The 18,232-nt window shown below is 36.4% G+C and overlaps 1 protein-coding gene across 7 annotated transcripts in view; it reads left to right on the forward strand.

The window, feature by feature from the left end:
• CEP135 (centrosomal protein 135) overlaps positions 1-18,232 on the forward strand; it is a 105,673-nt gene that overhangs the window by 56,665 nt on the left and 30,776 nt on the right. For all 7 annotated transcript variants that reach the window (XM_057502244.1, XM_057502243.1, XM_036895217.2 and 4 more), the window contains 2 exons: positions 3,318-3,470; positions 13,722-13,799. In XM_057502244.1, the coding sequence (XP_057358227.1) occupies positions 3,318-3,470; positions 13,722-13,799 (231 nt within the window). The remainder of the gene's footprint in view (positions 1-3,317; positions 3,471-13,721; positions 13,800-18,232) is intronic.

Below are 18,232 nucleotides of genomic sequence, written 5' to 3' on the forward strand. Positions count from 1 at the left end.
TTTTCTGGTGTTAGTCATATGAGTTCTTCATACATTTTGGGTATTAACACCTTATTGGATAAATTATTTACACACTTATTCTCCCATAGGTTCTGCTGATGGTGTCCTTTGCTGTACAGAAGCTTTTTAGTTTGATGTAGCCCCACTTTTTCATGTTTTATTTTGTTTCCCTAGCCTGGGGAGGTATGTCCAGACAGAAATTGCTCATGCCTAGGTTCAAGACATTTTTGCCTATGTTTTCTTCTGGGAGCTTTATGTTCATGTCTTACATTTAGGTCTTTAATCCATTTTCAGTTTACTTTTGTGTATGGAGTTAGACAGTAATCCCATTTCATTCTCTTGCACGCAGCTGTCCAGTTTTCCCACCACCAGTTATTGAAGAGACTGTCTTTTCCCATTGTTTATCCATGACTCCTTTATCATACATTATTTGGCCATAAATGCATGGGTTTATTCCTGCACTCTCTATTCTGTTCCAATGATCTATGGATCTGCTCCTGTGCCAGTACCATACTGTTTTGATTCCTGCAGCTTTGTAGTGGAGCTTCAAGTCAGGGAGTGTGATACCCCCATCTTTGTTTTTCTTCCTCAGGAGTACTTTGGCTCCTCGGGGTTTTTTGTGGTTCTGTAGGAATCTTAGGATTATTTGCTCTAGTTCACTGAAAATGCTGTTGGTGTTTTGATAGGGATTGCCCTGAATCTGTAAATTGCTTTGGGCAGGATGGCCATTTTGACAGTAACGATTCTTCCTATCCATGAGCATGGGATAGATTTCCATTATTTGTGCCTTCTTTAATCTTTCTCATGAGTATCTTACAGCTTTCAGGCTACAGGTCAGGTCTTTCACCTCCTTGCTTAGGTTTATTCCTAGGTACTTTATTCTTTTTGGTGTAATGATGAACAGAATTGTTTGCTTGATTCCTTTTTCTGCTACTTTGTTGTTTGTTATATAGGAATGCAACATATTTCTGCATATTGATTTTGTAATCTGCAACTGTGCTGAATCCAGTTAACAGTTTTTTAGAGGAGTCTTTAGGGTTTTCTATATATAGTATAAGGTCATCTGCAAATAGTGACAGTTTAACTTCTTTACCAATTTGGATGCCTTTTGTTCTCTATCTTGTCTGATTGTTGTGGATAGCACCTCCAGTACCATGTTGAGTAAAAGTGGTGAGAGTGGACATCCTTGTCTGGTTCCTGATCTTAGAGGAAAAGCTTCCAGCTTTTCGCCATTGAGTATGATGTTGGCTGTGGGTTTGTCCTATATGGCCTTTATTATGTTGAGGTGTGCTCCCTCTATACCCATTTTTTTGAGAGTTTTTATCATGAATGGATGTTGAATTTTGTCAGATGCTTTTTCATCACCTACTGAGATTGATCATATGGTTTTTATCCTTCTTTTTGTTAATACGGTGTAATCACATTGACCGATTTATGAATATTGCACCGTCCTTGCATCCCTGGAGTAAATCCCACTTCATTGTGATGGATGATCCTTTTGATGTATTTTTTAATTCGGTTTGGTAATATTTTGTTGAGGATTTTTGCATCTGTGTTTATCAGGGATATTGCTCTGTAATTTTCTTTTTTTGTAGTGTCCTGCCTGGTTTTGGTATTAGAGTGATGCTGGGGCTCATAGAATGAGTTTGGAAGTATTCCCTCCTCTTCTACTTTTTGGAATGCTTTAAGAAGGATGGGTATTAGCTCCTCTTCATATGTTTGGTAGAATTCAGCTGTGAAGCCATGACTTTTGTTTTTTGGTAGATTTTTGATTACCAGTTTGATTTTGTTGCTGGTAATTGGTCTGTTCAGTTTTTCTGTTTCTTCCTGGGTCAGTCTTGGAAGATTGTATTTTTCTAGAAGATCGTCCATTTCTTCTAGGCTGTACAATTTATTGTCACATAAGATTTTCATAGCATTCTCTAATAATTCTTTGTATTTCTGCGGTGTCCCTTGTGATTATTCCTTCTTCATTTCTGATTTTGTTTATGTGTGTACACTCTCTCTTTTTCTCAGTAAGTCTGGCTAGGGGTTTATCTCTTTGTTTGTTTGCTCAAAGAACCAGGTCCTGGTTTCACTGATTTTTCTTCTATTGTTTTATTCTTCTCCATTTTACTTATTTCTGCTTTGATCTTTTTTCTGTCCCTCCTTTGGGCTCCATTTGTTCTTCTTTTCCTGGTTTCTTTAGTTGTGATTTTAGACTATTTGGGATTGTTCTTGTTTCTTGAGGTAAGCCTGTACTGCTATGTACTTTCTTCTTAGAACTGCCTTTGCTGCATCCCACAGGTTTTGGGCTGTTGCGTTTTTGTTTTCATTTGCCTCCATGTATTCTTTGATTTCTGTTTTAATTTGGTCGTTGGTCCATTGATTATTTAGAAGCATGCTGTTTAGACTCCATGTTTTTCTGGTGTTTTTTGTTTTCTTCATGTAATTTATTTCTAGTTTGATACCATTGTGATTGGAAAAGATGCTTGATACAATTTCAATCTTTTTTAAATTTATTGAGGCTCTTTTTGTGGCCTAGAATGCGATCTGTTCTGGGGTGCATTCCATGTGCACTTCAGAAAAATGTGCATCCCACTGCTATTGGGTGGAATGTTCTGTAGATATCTGTTAAGTCTCTGATTTAGTGTATAGCTCAGTGCCTCTTTTTCCTTATTTATTTTCTGTGTGGTTGATCTGTGATAATCTCCTACTTCTAAAACTGCCAGAAATAGGACTTAGTTTCACTCTGAGCCACAATGTTTATTCTTGTTTTTTAGACATGTAGGGATCTTTTGTCAATTGTTGTATCTTAGCCTAGTAAAAAACACTCTAGGGATGAGGTAAGTGATCCAGCTTGGCCCAGTTACAAATTTTCAGTTGACAGAGGGCTAGGTGAGTCTGAGCAGTGCATGGTATCTATCACCTAAACTTGTTCGTATACCAATCCCCATAAACCTAATACTTTGAGACATGGAGTTGGACATGCAAGTTAAAACGTCAAGTTGAAAAGGTTATTTTAGACCTTTTTGGGGATTCTTCAGTGCAGATTGATCAACATCTGGGCTTTCCTCACTGTTGGCTTTAATTTCAGTTTTCTTAGGTCTGCTTAATTACTAGTTGTACATCTGTTGTCTGGTTTCCAAAATTTTGCAACTGGCATTTGCCTTGGTCTCTTCCCATTTTATGATTTTATGATTAATGTTATGATTTTCCTTTGTCTCCCATTTTATTGGGGTTTGAAAGAGAGCAAAGTGAGCTTAGATTTAGTTTGCCTTTTCTTAACTCGGAACATATCCAAAGTGTGTTTTATTAATGTATTTTAATTCTTTAAGTCTCAGGCGCAGTTATCTGCACGAAGAGAAGAATCCACCGAATCCACAGTTTCCCATACTATTATTAGTCTTATGGAAAAGGAAAAAGAGCATGCATTGTCTGACTTAAGGAGGATTATGGCAGAAAAGGAAGCTTTAAAAGAAAAGTTAAAGGCAAGTAATAATATTGACTTTTTTTTAAATAGGTCATTTACTGAGAAAAAAGGAGGTCTTCATATATGCTTTCCTGTGAAGTGAGTAATTACAATGTAACTAGATCAGGGGTTGGCAAACAGTGGCACATGAGCCAAATCCAGACCACTTATGTTTTTTTCATGGCCTATATGCTAAGAATGGTTTTTACATTTTTAAATCATTAAAAATTATCAAAAGAGTATTTCTTGACACATGAGACTTACGTAATTCAGATTTCGTTGTTGGTAAATATTATTGGAATACCGCACTCATTCATTTTCATATTCTGTGTGATTTTTCATGTGCTGCAGTTGCAGAGTTGAATATTTGCCACAGAAACTGTATGGCCCACAAAGCCTAAAATATTTATTACCTGGTTCTTTATAGAAAATAACCAACTTCTAATCTCAAGAGGAAATTCGTCATGTGGAAGGACATTATCTTTATTTGCAAAACAGATTGAGATATTTGCATACCATGGAATTCACCTATTTAAAATGTACAATTCAGTGGTTTTTAATGTACTAACAGATTTGTTTAACCATCATTACAATCAATTTTTGAGCATTTTCATTACCTCGAAAAGAAAACCTGTACCATTAGTCTCCCCAGCCTCCTCAGATTCTGTTTCTATGGGTTTGCCTGCTCCTGGCATTTCATATAAATTAACTCATTCAGTATGTGTTTTTTTATATCTGGCTTCTCTTTAGCATGTTTCCAGAGTTCATTAATGTTGTAGTATCAATACTTCATACCTTTTCATTGTACAATAATATTCCATTGTAAAAAAAGGAACATTTTATCCTTTGGGTGGTTTCTACTTTTGGGTTTTTATGAAAAAAGGTGCTATGAACATTTTTGTACAACTTGCTGTGTGGATGTACTTTTCCATTTATCTTGGGTATATGCCTAGGTTCATATAACTACATTTAATAATTTGAGCAATAGCCAGTCTGTTGTGGCTGTACCATTTATATTTCCCCCAGCAATGTATAAGAGTTCTAATTTCTCCACATATTTACCAACACTTGTTATTTTTTTATTATTTAAAAGATACTGTCTTTTTATATTTGTATTTTTATTATCTTTTTTATTGTGTTTTTTATCATCATCATGCTGTTTGGTGTGAAGTAGCCTTAGTGGTTTTGATTTGCACTTCTTCAGTGGCCATCTTTTCATGTGCTTATTTGGCCAGTTGTGTGTCTTCTTTGAAGAAATATCTCTTCAGGTCCTTCATCCATTTTTTAATTGAGTTGCCTGATTATTATTATTAAGCTGTAAGTGTATATGTTTTCAATCCAAGCCCTTTATCAGATGTATGGTTTACAAAAACTTTCCCCCATTCTGTAGGTTGTGTTTTCATTTTCTTAATGGTATCTTTTGAAACACCAAAGTTTTTATTTTGATTGTGTCCAATTTATCTAATTCTTCTTCTGTTGCTGTGCCTTTGGTATCATATCTATGGACAGCATTTTATATTTCTCTTCAGAACCTCAAAAAAGTGAAAATGTTAATAAGCATAAAGCACTTAATGCTCAGCACTAAGAACTCAATATTAACTTTATTGTTATTATTATGTATTCCATAGTTAACTTCAAAAAGTATTATTGAATCAGTGCTTAGAAATTAGTAAAATTAAGAATATGAACATTTAATCATTATAAGGGTAGTCTTTATATTGTAAATTTTCAATTAAAGTTTTACTCCAACAGAATACATTTAATTGGGAACTTTTAGAATACTGCCTTCTAGAAAGTGCTTTCTTATAAAAATAAGTGTTAAAATTACCAATTGGAAAACTTCTGTGCAATATGGCAACTTTTAGCACAAGCTACTGATATATCCTTTTCTGTATTTGTTGAAATGACCAAGGAATATAAAACTAAGATTAAAAAATACAACAGTGAGGGCAGTGGAAAAGATAGAATAATAGGAAGGCAAGGCAGAAACCTCCTCCTACATACACACCAAGAAAACAACTATAGCATATACTACTAATCCTGAAAACAACCTGAAACCTTCAGAACAGACCATCTACACCTGGCGAAGAAGAGAAGGTCCACAGAAGGGTAAAGAGGCAGAGCCGCAATCTATTAGAACCCAAGCCCTTCCCCTATCCCAGCCCACAATCACAAGGTAGAGGAACAGAGCAGATAGGGGATAAGTTCTCAGGAGTCCTGCACACAAGACCCTGGAGATCTGCTCTGGAAACTTTAGTGAATCCATATTGCATTTAGCTTTGCTGATTAACAGGGCTGGACACCAGGGAGAGTTGGAGCACTCTAGGAGGCTGAGACTCCTATTGATAGTGGAGAATAGGAATGCTCCATAGGTCCTGCTGAGACCAAACACCAAGGCCACAGTTTGAAAGATTTACCAGCAATGGAAGGGTGCCAGACAAGCAGGGGTTGTAGAGAGCTCTCTCTAGAGGAGAAACGGAGGTGCATGATGCTTCCCCACCCTCCCTTAGCCCAACTTGTTGTGCACTCATGGGAGCCAGCCCTAAAAGCTCCATCTCCCTTGCTGGGAGCTCAGCCCCATGACAGCACTCCCCTGCACACCCACCCACCTGATAACCCGATTGGCTCATCAGTATTCAGACTTTGCTGCCTGGCAGGCAGGGTGAGACTTTCCCAGCTCTCCTGGCCAGCTCTCAGCACAACTGACGCAGTACCTGCAGGAGTCAGCTCCAAACACTCCATCTCCCTAGCTTGTGGCTCAACACCATGCCTCACCCCCCTGGAGACCCACCCTGCCCAACCCACTGGCCAAGCAGCTGCAACCATTGCTGCCCTGCAGGCAGAGGATAGCCACACTCAGTGATCCCAGCAGAACCATACCACACAAAGGGCACACTGAGGTGAACTGTCAGCCTCTGTTGACACAGATCAGTTACCACCTGCAGAAAGGCAGAAAGACTTCCTTTCCAACAGTGCACCAGCAGCAACTGCTGCTCCACCTCAAAGGACAACCAGGTACTCCTGAGCAAAGAGTCTTGAGCTTCTGGGAACTACAGGGTACTTTCATAAAGTCATTACTTTCTAGGCCAAGAGTCACCATAGAGCTCTCTAATATGAAGGAAGAAAGGAAGAAACCCAGACAAAATGAGGAGGCAGAGGAATATATTCTGAACAAAAGAACAAAGTAAGACACCAGAAAGAGGACTATATGAAATGCTTATTACCAGTCTTCTTGATAAATATTTCAAAGTGGCAGTCATAAAGGTGCTCACTGACCTGGGAAAAGACTGATCTCAATGAGAACTTCAATAAAGATATTTGAAAAAGAGTCACCCAGAGCTGAAGAATACAGTAACTGAAATGAAAAATACCATGGAGTAAATGAATAGTAGATTACTAGAAGTAGAGGGGACAGTCAATGAGATAGAAGTTAGAGTATAGGAAGGCAATCAAGCTGAGGAACAGAGAGCAAAAATAATTTCTGAAAATAAGAGAATGCTAAGATATCTGTATGACAACTCCAAACAAAACAATATTCACAAAATAGGGTTCCCAGAAGGAGAATAAAGACAAAGGAGTAACAAGTCTCTTTGAAGAAGTAATTGCTGAAAACTTTCCCAATTTGGGGAAAGAAACACACATCCAAGTCCTGGAAGTGCAGAGAGCCCCTAACAAAAGGAAGTCCAGGAAGGCAACCCATGACATATAGTAGTTAAAATGTCAAAGATTAAAGATAAAGACAGAATCTTAAAAGTGGCAAGAAGCAAACAGTTACCTATAAGAGAAAACTTCATAAGGCTACTAGCAGATTTGTCAGCAGAAACTTTGCAGGTCAGAAGGGAGTGGAGTGAAATATTTAATATATTAAAAGGGAAGAACCCACAACCAAGAATCCTCTACCCAACAAGGTTATCATTTAGAATTGAAGGAGAGATTAAACATTTCTCAGAAGAATGGAAGTTCAAAGAATTCACCACCACTAAATTGGCATTACAGGATATGTTAAAGAGACTTCTGTAGATGGAAGTGTTCTTAAGCCTAAATATTTTTCATCAGTGAAAATAAACCTACAGTAAAGAGAGCAGACCAGTTACTTACTAAGCAAGTATGAAGTTAATAAAACAAAAGTAGTAACATCAACTACACAAAATCAGTCAAGGGATACGCAAAAGCTGTAGATCAGGACATCATATGCGTAAAGTGTGGAGGAGGAAAAGAACAAAGAGTACTTTCAGCCTGTGTTCAATAAAGTGACAATAGATTGTTGTATGTTTAGGAAACTATCAATGAACCTTATGGTAACCACAAACCTAAAACCTATAATAGATAAACACACAAAAAAATGTTTTTAATCCTAGCATAATACTAAAGAAAATCACCAAATAAAAATAAAAGAGTGTAAGAGGAAGAAAGGAACCCAAAAGAACTACAAAAACAACCAGAAAACAGTTAATAAAATGGTAGTAAATGTGTACTTATCTTATAACAACCTTAAATGTAAATGGACTAAATGAGCCAATGAAAAGACAGAGGATGACATAATGGATAGAGAAACAAGGCCCATTTATATGCTGCCCACAAGAGACTCATTTCAGATATAAAGACATACACAGACAGAAAATGATGGGATAGAAAAGATATTTCATGCAAATAATAGAAAAAAGCAGAAGTAGCAGTACTTACAGACAAAATAGGTTTCAAAACAAAGGAAGTAACAAGAGACAAGAAGGCCTAACATAATGATAAGGGGATAAGTCCTAAAAGAGCATATAACAATTGTAAAGATCTGCACCAAACATAAGAGCACTTTTAATGTAAAACATACGAACAGAACTAACTGGGAAAATATAAAGCAATACAATCATTTTGGGGTACTTTAATACTGTACTCCTTAATCAATGAACAAAGAACAGAAAATAAAAAAGAAACGGAGGCAATAAACAGTACACTAAATCAGAGGCATAACAAATATCTACAGAACGTTCCACCCAAAAGCAGTGGGATACACATTTTTCTGAAGTGCACATGGAATGCACCCCAGAACAGATCGCATTCTAGGCCACAAAAAGAGCCTCAATAAATTTAAAAAAGATTGAAATTGTATCAAGCATCTTTTCCAATCACAATGGTATCAAACTAGAAATAAATTACATGAAGAAAACAAAAAACACCAGAAAAACATAGAGTCTAAACAGCATGCTTCTAAATAATCAATGGACCAACGACCAAATTAAAACAGAAATCAAGGAATACATAGAGGCAAATGAAAACAAAAACTCAACAGCCCAAAACCTGTGGGATGCAGCAAAGGCAGTTCTAAGAAGAAAGTACATAGCAGTACAGGCTTACCTCAAGAAACAAGAACAATCCCAAATAGTCTAAAATCACAACTAAAGAAACCAGGAAAAGAAGAACAAATGGAGCCCAAAGGAGGGACAGAAAAAAGATCAAAGCAGAAATAAGTAAAATGGAGAAGAATAAAACAATAGAAGAAAAATCAGTGAAACCAGGACCTGGTTCTTTGAGCAAACAAACAAAGAGATAAACCCCTAGCCAGACTTACTGAGAAAAAGAGAGAGTGTACACACATAAACAAAATCAGAAATGAAGAAGGAATAATCACAAGGGACACCGCAGAAATACAAAGAATTATTAGAGAATGCTATGAAAATCTTATGTGACAATAAATTGTACAGCCTAGAAGAAATGGACGATCTTCTAGAAAAATACAATCTTCCAAGACTGACCCAGGAAGAAACAGAAAAACTGAACAGACCAATTACCAGCAACAAAATCAAACTGGTAATCAAAAATCTACCAAAAAACAAAAGTCATGGCTTCACAGCTGAATTCTACCAAACATATGAAGAGGAGCTAATACCCATCCTTCTTAAAGCATTCCAAAAAGTAGAAGAGGAGGGAATACTTCCAAACTCATTCTATGAGCCCCAGCATCACTCTAATACCAAAACCAGGCAGGACACTACAAAAAAAGAAAATTACAGAGCAATATCCCTGATAAACACAGATGCAAAAATCCTCAACAAAATATTACCAAACCGAATTAAAAAATACATCAAAAGGATCATCCATCACAATGAAGTGGGATTTACTCCAGGGATGCAAGGACGGTGCAATATTCATAAATCGGTCAATGTGATTACACCGTATTAACAAAAAGAAGGATAAAAACCATATGATCAATCTCAGTAGGTGATGAAAAAGCATCTGACAAAATTCAACATCCATTCATGATAAAAACTCTCAAAAAAATGGGTATAGAGGGAGCACACCTCAACATAATAAAGGCCATATAGGACAAACCCACAGCCAACATCATACTCAATGGCGAAAAGCTGGAAGCTTTTCCTCTAAGATCAGGAACCAGACAAGGATGTCCACTCTCACCACTTTTACTCAACATGGTACTGGAGGTGCTATCCACAACAATCAGACAAGATAGAGAACAAAAGGCATCCAAATTGGTAAAGAAGTTAAACTGTCACTATTTGCAGATGACCTTATACTATATATAGAAAACCCTAAAGACTCCTCTAAAAAACTGTTAACTGGATTCAGCACAGTTGCAGATTACAAAATCAATATGCAGAAATATGTTGCATTCCTATATAACAAACAACAAAGTAGCAGAAAAAGGAATCAAGCAAACAATTCTGTTCATCATTACACCAAAAAGAATAAAGTACCTAGGAATAAACCTAAGCAAGGAGGTGAAAGACCTGACCTGTAGCCTGAAAGCTGTAAGATACTCATGAGAAAGATTAAAGAAGGCACAAATAATGGAAATCTATCCCATGCTCATGGATAGGAAGAATCGTTACTGTCAAAATGGCCATCCTGCCCAAAGCAATTTACAGATTCAGGGCAATCCCTATCAAAACACCAACAGCATTTTCAGTGAACTAGAGCAAATAATCCTAAGATTCCTACAGAACCACAAAAAACCCCGAGGAGCCAAAGTACTCCTGAGGAAGAAAAACAAAGATGGGGGTATCACACTCCCTGACTTGAAGCTCCACTACAAAGCTGCAGGAATCAAAACAGTATGGTACTGGCACAGGAGCAGATCCATAGATCATTGGAACAGAATAGAGAGTGCAGGAATAAACCCATGCATTTATGGCCAAATAATGTATGATAAAGGAGTCATGGATAAACAATGGGAAAAGACAGTCTCTTCAATAACTGGTGGTGGGAAAACTGGACAGCTGCGTGCAAGAGAATGAAATGGGATTACTGTCTAACTCCATACACAAAAGTAAACTGAAAATGGATTAAAGACCTAAATGTAAGACATGAACATAAAGCTCCCAGAAGAAAACATAGGCAAAAATGTCTTGAACCTAGGCATGAGCAATTTCTGTCTGGACATACCTCCCCAGGCTAGGGAAACAAAATAAAACATGAAAAAGTGGGGCTACATCAAACTAAAAAGCTTCTGTACAGCAAAGGACACCATCAGCAGAACCTATGGGAGAATAAGTGTGTAAATAATTTATCCAATAAGGTGTTAATACCCAAAATGTATGAAGAACTCATATGACTAACACCAGAAAAACAAATAACCCGATTAAAAAATGGGCAGAGGACCTGAGCAGACATGTCTCCAAAGAAGAAATACAGTTGGCCAACAAGTACATGGAAAGATGCTCCACAGTGCTAATCATCAGGGAAAAAGGCAAATCAAAACCACAATGTGATATCACCTCACGCCAGTCATAATGGCCATTATCCAAAAGAGAAAAGTAGCAAGTGTTGACGAGGGTGTACAGAAAAGGGAACCCTGCTATGCTGTTTGGGAACGTAAATTGGTGCAGTCGCTGGGGAAAACTAAAAATAGAAATACCTTATGACTCAGTAACTCCACTTCTAGGAACTACCCAAAGAAAACAAAACTCCTGGTTTGAAAAGACAAACGCACTCTTATGTTTACTGATGCATTGTTTACAATCGCCAAGATGTGCAAGTGTCCATCAATAGATGAATGGATAAAGAAGGTGTGGTGTGTGTGTATATATGTATATATATATATACATATATACACACACAATGGACTATCATTCAGCCAGAAAATAAAATCCTGCTATTTTCGATATAACAAGAATGGGTCTAGAAAGTATTATGCTCTGTGAAATAAGCCAGGTGGAGAAAGAAAAATAGCATATGATTTTATTTACATGTGGAATCTAAAAACAAAATGAACAGAATAGCAGTAGACTCACAGACACTGAGTAGTGACTGGTTGTTACCATGGTGGAGGGGTTGAAGTGGTTGGGTAGGTGGAGAGGGTAAGGGGGAAAAAGGGGCACAGAAATTCTTAGTCACCATGTAAGTTAATTACAGGGATGGTAGTACAGCATGGAGAATATAGCTAATGATGCTTTAACGTCTTCCTATGGTGCCATTAGTAGCTGCACTATGGGGTTGGGGATTTAATAGTGTATGTAACTATTGAATCCCTGTGTTGTATACTTGAAACCAATATATTACTGTGTTATCAACTATACTTTTTTAAAAAACTGCAATAGTACTGAAAACTCAGAAAAAGTGTTGTAATACCAGAATCTTTTTAGATAATAGGAAGGAGGATTTATGAGTTTCTATTATAGTAGGGTTTCACAAAAAAATTGAACTTATCATCTCAATCCTGAATCCTCTAGTTTCCTGTTAGTCCGCTGTCCACCCAGTTGTTGAACCAGGCATCATTACTGACTCCCTTCTCAGTGGGAGTAAGTCATATTTCTCAGTTTATCACGAAGTCCTATCGATGCTGCCTCTTAAGTAATGTTTAACATTAAGCCCTATCCATGTGGGAGGCTCGGTTCCAAGTGCTATTTATATGGACTGTCTGTAAATTTTCAAAATTGCTTTTTCAGATAGGTAATGCTTACAGATTTTTCTGGATTACAGTGAATTTAAATAATTTCCCCAAGATCGCCTAACTGTGAAGTCACATTGAGTCTGAGTCCTGAGCTCAGTTTCTCTTGAAATTGTCTAGTTTTTTTTGTTTCCCTGCTTTTTTGGCAGTTACTCTTTCTCAGCTCCATTAATGTGTTAGCGGTTCCTCAAATCTGTATTTTACACTGAAATCAGAGTCATCTTTCAAAAATGTAAATCTAGTCAAATCAGTTCCTATTTAAATTCCTTAACTGTTTTCAAGGACTTCCCCAAACTCTTCTCCCCCTGTTCCCTACCCATCATTTTCTTGACTCCAGGCTTAGTAGGCTTTTTCTTGCCTCCAGTATTCTACATGGGCTATTGAAAAGCCTTCATCCCTTCCAATTCCTTCACCTGGCCAGTTACTATCCATTGTTTAGAGCCATGTTAAACATCATTTGCTCACATAGAAAATGTACCCCAGACTCCAGAATTCTCTTGCAATATGTTGCCATAAAGTTCCTTTTCCTCACAGAATAGTCATGGATTTTATTTCAATATGTCGTTTAAGGTTTGTCTCTTCTACTGGGTTTTAGTATTCATGATGTCAGAGGCTTTATCCATTTTAGTCATTGCTATATTCCTACTACCTTGTTTGCTGCTTAGTAAATAGTTTATACTTAGTACTGGTTGAAATCATTTAATAAACAAAAAAATACATATAGCTAAGTGATCGTTTCAAATGTATAATCCAAATATCAGATGTCTTTGTTTTGTATTTTTACAAAATTATTTGTGTGGAAGTATGAATCTGTACTAGAAAAGTTATCTGGGAATACCAACTAAATATTGTTTGTCCTAGACTTGTCATCAGCCAGCGTTGAATAAGGTAATGTAACCAAAAAAATGGCACTGTTTATGCTGTTGACCAGCCCATTCTTGAAACTTTGACCCTTGCGTGACCTTGTGGTTATCTCTACCCTTTGTCTTTCTGATCTCATCTTTTCTTCCTTTACACTCTCTTCCTTTTATATCTCATTATGTGAAGGCATACTCATGAGCTTACTTATCCTGCTGTTTTTTTCCCTTTATGGTTGTGCTAATAAATTGAGCTGTATAAATCTTTTAAATGAATCCTTACCTGTCTGTGTTTTCTATTACTGTTATACGAGGAGTTAGAGTATAAAAGATGAGAAACTCTTATTTTTTAAACCAAAAACATTGTTTTTATGAAATTTCTAATGATTTTATTTCTAAAACATTTGTTACAAAAAAACAAATAAAATAGTACTATAGATTTGCATTGCTTACTTTGTTAATTTTGTTTTATTATCTGATGCAAATTAACACCCTCTATAAAATTCTCTTTCAGAATCTCCAGGAAATGAGTCTTTTTGAAAAATCAGAATTAGAGAAAAGTATTGAACATTTGACATGTGTTAATCACCAGGTAAATTATCAAACTGGATTTGTGGTATATTGTGTTGTAGGAGTGACTATTTTAATTATAGTTTTAGAGAACAGTATGTTTTTAAATTTACAAAATAGCATACATATAATAAGAGAAGCTGTACAACAGTGATAGAGGGTATGTACTCTGAAGGTTTACTACTTGGGTTCTAATCCATCTCTGTGACCTGTAGGCAAGTTACCTACACTTTCTGCCCCTTAATTTCTTTATTTGTAAAATGGGAATGGCCTTGTAGTCCTTCTTAGGGTTTTTGTGACGATTAAGTTAGTTAATGCATGTCAAGAACTAAGAAGAGTCACTGGCATGTTATAAGCACTCAGGAAGCATTAGCTATAATTTTTTCTTTTTTTTGCTTTTGTTAAAAAATCATATAATACAGAGTAAAAAATGAAATTCTCCTTTGTTCCTTATTGCTCTCTGGCGATAGGATTTTTAACACATGTGTATGTGTTCTGACAGTCTTCTTTCTGTTTCATTTTTGGCCACTTTACTGTGTCTTCACTGTTTTAAATTTGTCTGCTAATTCTGTGATCTGTTTCTATCAACTTCATGTCAGTTAATTTTTTACTTTTGCCATGAATTGTATTTTCCTGTTCCTTTGAATGCCTGGTGACTTTAGATTGGGTGTTAGACATTGTGAATTTTACGTTCTTGGTTGCTGCATAGCTTGTATTCCTATAAATACTCTTGAGGTTTGTTCTGGGATGCAGTTAGGTTAGACAGAAGTATCTTGATCCTTTTCATTTTTATTTTTAAGCTTCATTAGGTGGGACCAGAGTAGCTTTTAGTCTTTGACTAACTGTTTCACTACTGACACAAAACCTTTTTGAGTACATTTTATATTGCTCCATGAATTAGGAGATTTTCAAATGATTGATGGGAACAGGAACTATTCTTGGCCCTGCATGAGTCCCAAATATTGTTTTCTCTAATTCTGTGATCATTCCTTGGCCTTGGGTAGCATCCTCTGTGCTCAGTCTGCTCAGCTGAAGATTTAAGAGGTTCCCTATACAGATCTCTGGAGCTCTCATTTTGTGCATCTCTCCTTCAGTATCTGCCCTGCAAATTTTAGCTGCCTTGGCCTCCCTTGACTCTTGAGTCCTGTCTTCTGAAAAGACTAAATTTGGCTCAAGGGCCATAGTTTGCTGATCTCCACCCAGGGCACTTATCTAGAAATGGTTTTGCTGGCTCACAGGGTATGCCTTTCCTGGACAATGCTAAGTTATTCTCCAAAGAGGTACCAGTTTACATTCCAGAACTACACATACTTGCTAATAATACTTCTTGTAACATTAATTTCTGATAACCTGATGAATATGAAATGATTTTACTGTGGTTTTAATCTGCATTTCTTCTATTATTGAGGCACAATATCTTTTTATTAGTAGTTTATTAACTATTTTTTATTTCTTCTACCATGAAGTGTCAATTCACATCTTCTGTTGAGTTTTTTAAGTTAATTGTATAGCAAGTTACTCTGTCAGTTAGTGGCTTGTCTTTTCAACTTATGGCAGGTCTGACCTCTGCCTACTAGATCACAAGAAGCACCTTCTCCCCTAATTGTGACAACCAAAAATTCTCCAGATATTGCCAAATACCTTCTAGGAGGCAGATTTGACTTCAGTTGAGAACCACTGATCTAAAGTGACCACAGTAAGGAATACCAATTAGAAACTAGCTGATTTGCCCTGAGGAAGCTCACACATCAAGGCAGCAAAAATGAATGAACAGTAGCTACAAGCATCAATATGCATGAATCTTAGAAATATTGAAGAAACATACAGTATGATTCCACTTATGTAGAGTTCAAAAACATTCAGATATAAACTGTATATTGTTTAGAGATTCAAACAGATTTGCTACACTAAAGAAAAGCAAGACATGACAAACACAAGACTCAGGATAGTGGTTACCACCACCAGCAGGGGTTGGGTCACGTTTGGAGACTGCTCACAAGTAGTTTCGAAGGTTCAGGTAATATTTTTTAAAGTCAGGTGGCAGATACACAAATGTTCATTTTTTTATTCTTCATATTGTACAAGTACTCTTGTTTGTACAAGAAATACCCAAGGAATTCTGCAACATTTTTAATGCAAAAAAAAAAACAGTCTCCTTTCCCACCTCCCCATCTTCTCCAGAATTATCAACCTGGTTGTTTACCTCTCTGTTTCTAAATAATGCACCTGTGCTGCTTAGTCTTACTTTATTGACTTTTAAGGTTTTTTAGTACATTGCCTTGATGGTAGATAATGACCTAGCAGTCCTCCCTCTTTCCTCCCCCAGTACCTCAACGTAGCTTAACTACATATTTTGCTTACTTTAGTGGTTATTGTTCACATTATCATGACTTCCCGTGGTCACAGCTCAGCCAAGTGAGACAGTACTACTCTTGCCTTTCTTCCTGTAGACTGTTTTTTTCTGGAGTTAATAATTGCCTTTGTTTAGTTTCTTTTTTTTGTTGCTTTTCTGTTTTCATTGAACCCATTGCTAATTTTTGTCAAGAACTCCAACATCTGCCACAAAAAATATTGAAACCTATCGGTTCTGTTTTTTCCCCCGAAGACCTCCCTTCTTGAGCTTTCCATCTTCCTGCTGTGCTGTGGACTGTCTCTCTAAAGCTCTCCTCATAAGACTTTCCCTGTCCCCCCTCTGTTGAATCCCATGTTTTCTTCTTTCTCGGTTTTTCCTTTGTTCTGGTATGGCTCCTTCTCCAGCAGTTTCCTGAAAAAGAATTACATGGGAAGAAACTTATTTTATATTCTACTACTATGAAAATGTCTTTATTCAACTTTCATAATTTTGATTCTGAGTTAGCATATGATTTATGATTTTGGCTTCTAATCTAGATGTGGATATCTAGATTGGAAAATTTATTTTCCGTAAAAATTTTGAATACTGTCCTCCATTGTTTTTTAACTACCTTTTAGATTTCTGGTGCTATTCTGTTTCTTAGTCCTTTGTACATGGCATGTTTTCATTTCTGAAAAGTCTTAGGATTTTCTTTTTATTTATTATTTTCAGTTTCTGGGTAATTTACTATGCTCTTCCATTTTCTCTCTCTAGAACTTCTGTTAGCTGTTTTTAGACCTCCTAAAGACATTTTAGGTTCTTACCCTTCCTTTATCCCTTATTTGCTCTTTGATTTTTGTTCCACTTTCTGGGAGATTTCCTCAATGTTATCTTCAACCCTTCTATTGATTTTTTTTTTATTTAGTTAAAGTTTATTTCCAATAGAACTTTCAAGAAAGAGGTGGGAGATATTTAAGAGATGAGGATTCTAGTATGTAGCCTTTCAACCAATTAATTCTGCTTGTTCAGTTCTGCTCATTACCCCAACTCATTGTTCGATGCATCAATATGTTGAGCTTCCTCAGGGCAAATCAGCTGGCTGCTAATTGGTATTCCCTACTGTGATCACTTTAGATAAGTGGTTCTTAACTGGAGTCAAATCTGCCTCTTAGGAGATATTTGGCAATACCTGGTCAATTTTTGGTTGTCACAATTAAGGGAGAAGGTACTTCTTGTGTGTAGTAGGTACAGAGGCCAGGACTGCTGCTAAATGTCCTACAATACACAATGCATAGGACAGCCCCACATAACCTGGCCCTAAAAGTCTGTAGTTCTTGGGTTTAGAAACTCTGCTTTAGATTGTATCTTTCACTCTGAGTCACTATTCTGTCTACTCATTGTCTTCCACAATTTTGAAGTCACTTGTCCACTCTTGTTTTCTTTCTCATCCCCAATGTCCTTATGAGTGTATAACATTCTTACTCCTTTACTGTCATTTAAGCACTGTTTCCAGAGAGAGGGGAGATAACAATGTATGTGGTCAGTCTAGTTTTAATGGGAGAACTTATACTTATTGCTAATATTTCTTGGTTTTGAATTTTTATGTATAGATCATTATCCCATTTAGAATGTGTTTTTATATGGACAATAAAACAGATCTACCCAATTTTGTCTCCAATGAGTGGCTGTCCCAACTCTTTTTCAAAAGAGTTTGCCTTTTCCTTTCTTAAAATGCTACCTTTTCTAAATTTACATCTGTGTACATGTATTTGCTTATCCATTTCTAAGTAAATCTGCTGTTTGAATTACAGTAGCTCTTTAATTTATTTTGATATCCTATAAGGCAAATCTACTGGCATTCCTTTGCTCCTGATATTTTCCCTATTTTTTTTCCTTAAGTTTTCTTTAATGACAAATTTCTTTAAAATTCTAAGTGAATTTTAGAAAGAAATCTAAACCACTCTTCTCCCCTTATTTAAAAAAGGTTCTGTTGGGGTTCTTATTGAAATTTCATTGAATTTACAGTTACTTCAGAAAATTTTAGTACCTTTCCAATATTATATTCTCATTCAGAAACATGATGTATCTCTAAGTCAGATTATATTTTATGCCATGTAGGAAAA

The sequence above is a fragment of the Manis pentadactyla genome, chromosome 5 (assembly GCF_030020395.1).
Source record: "Manis pentadactyla isolate mManPen7 chromosome 5, mManPen7.hap1, whole genome shotgun sequence".
NCBI lineage: Eukaryota > Metazoa > Chordata > Mammalia > Pholidota > Manidae > Manis > Manis pentadactyla.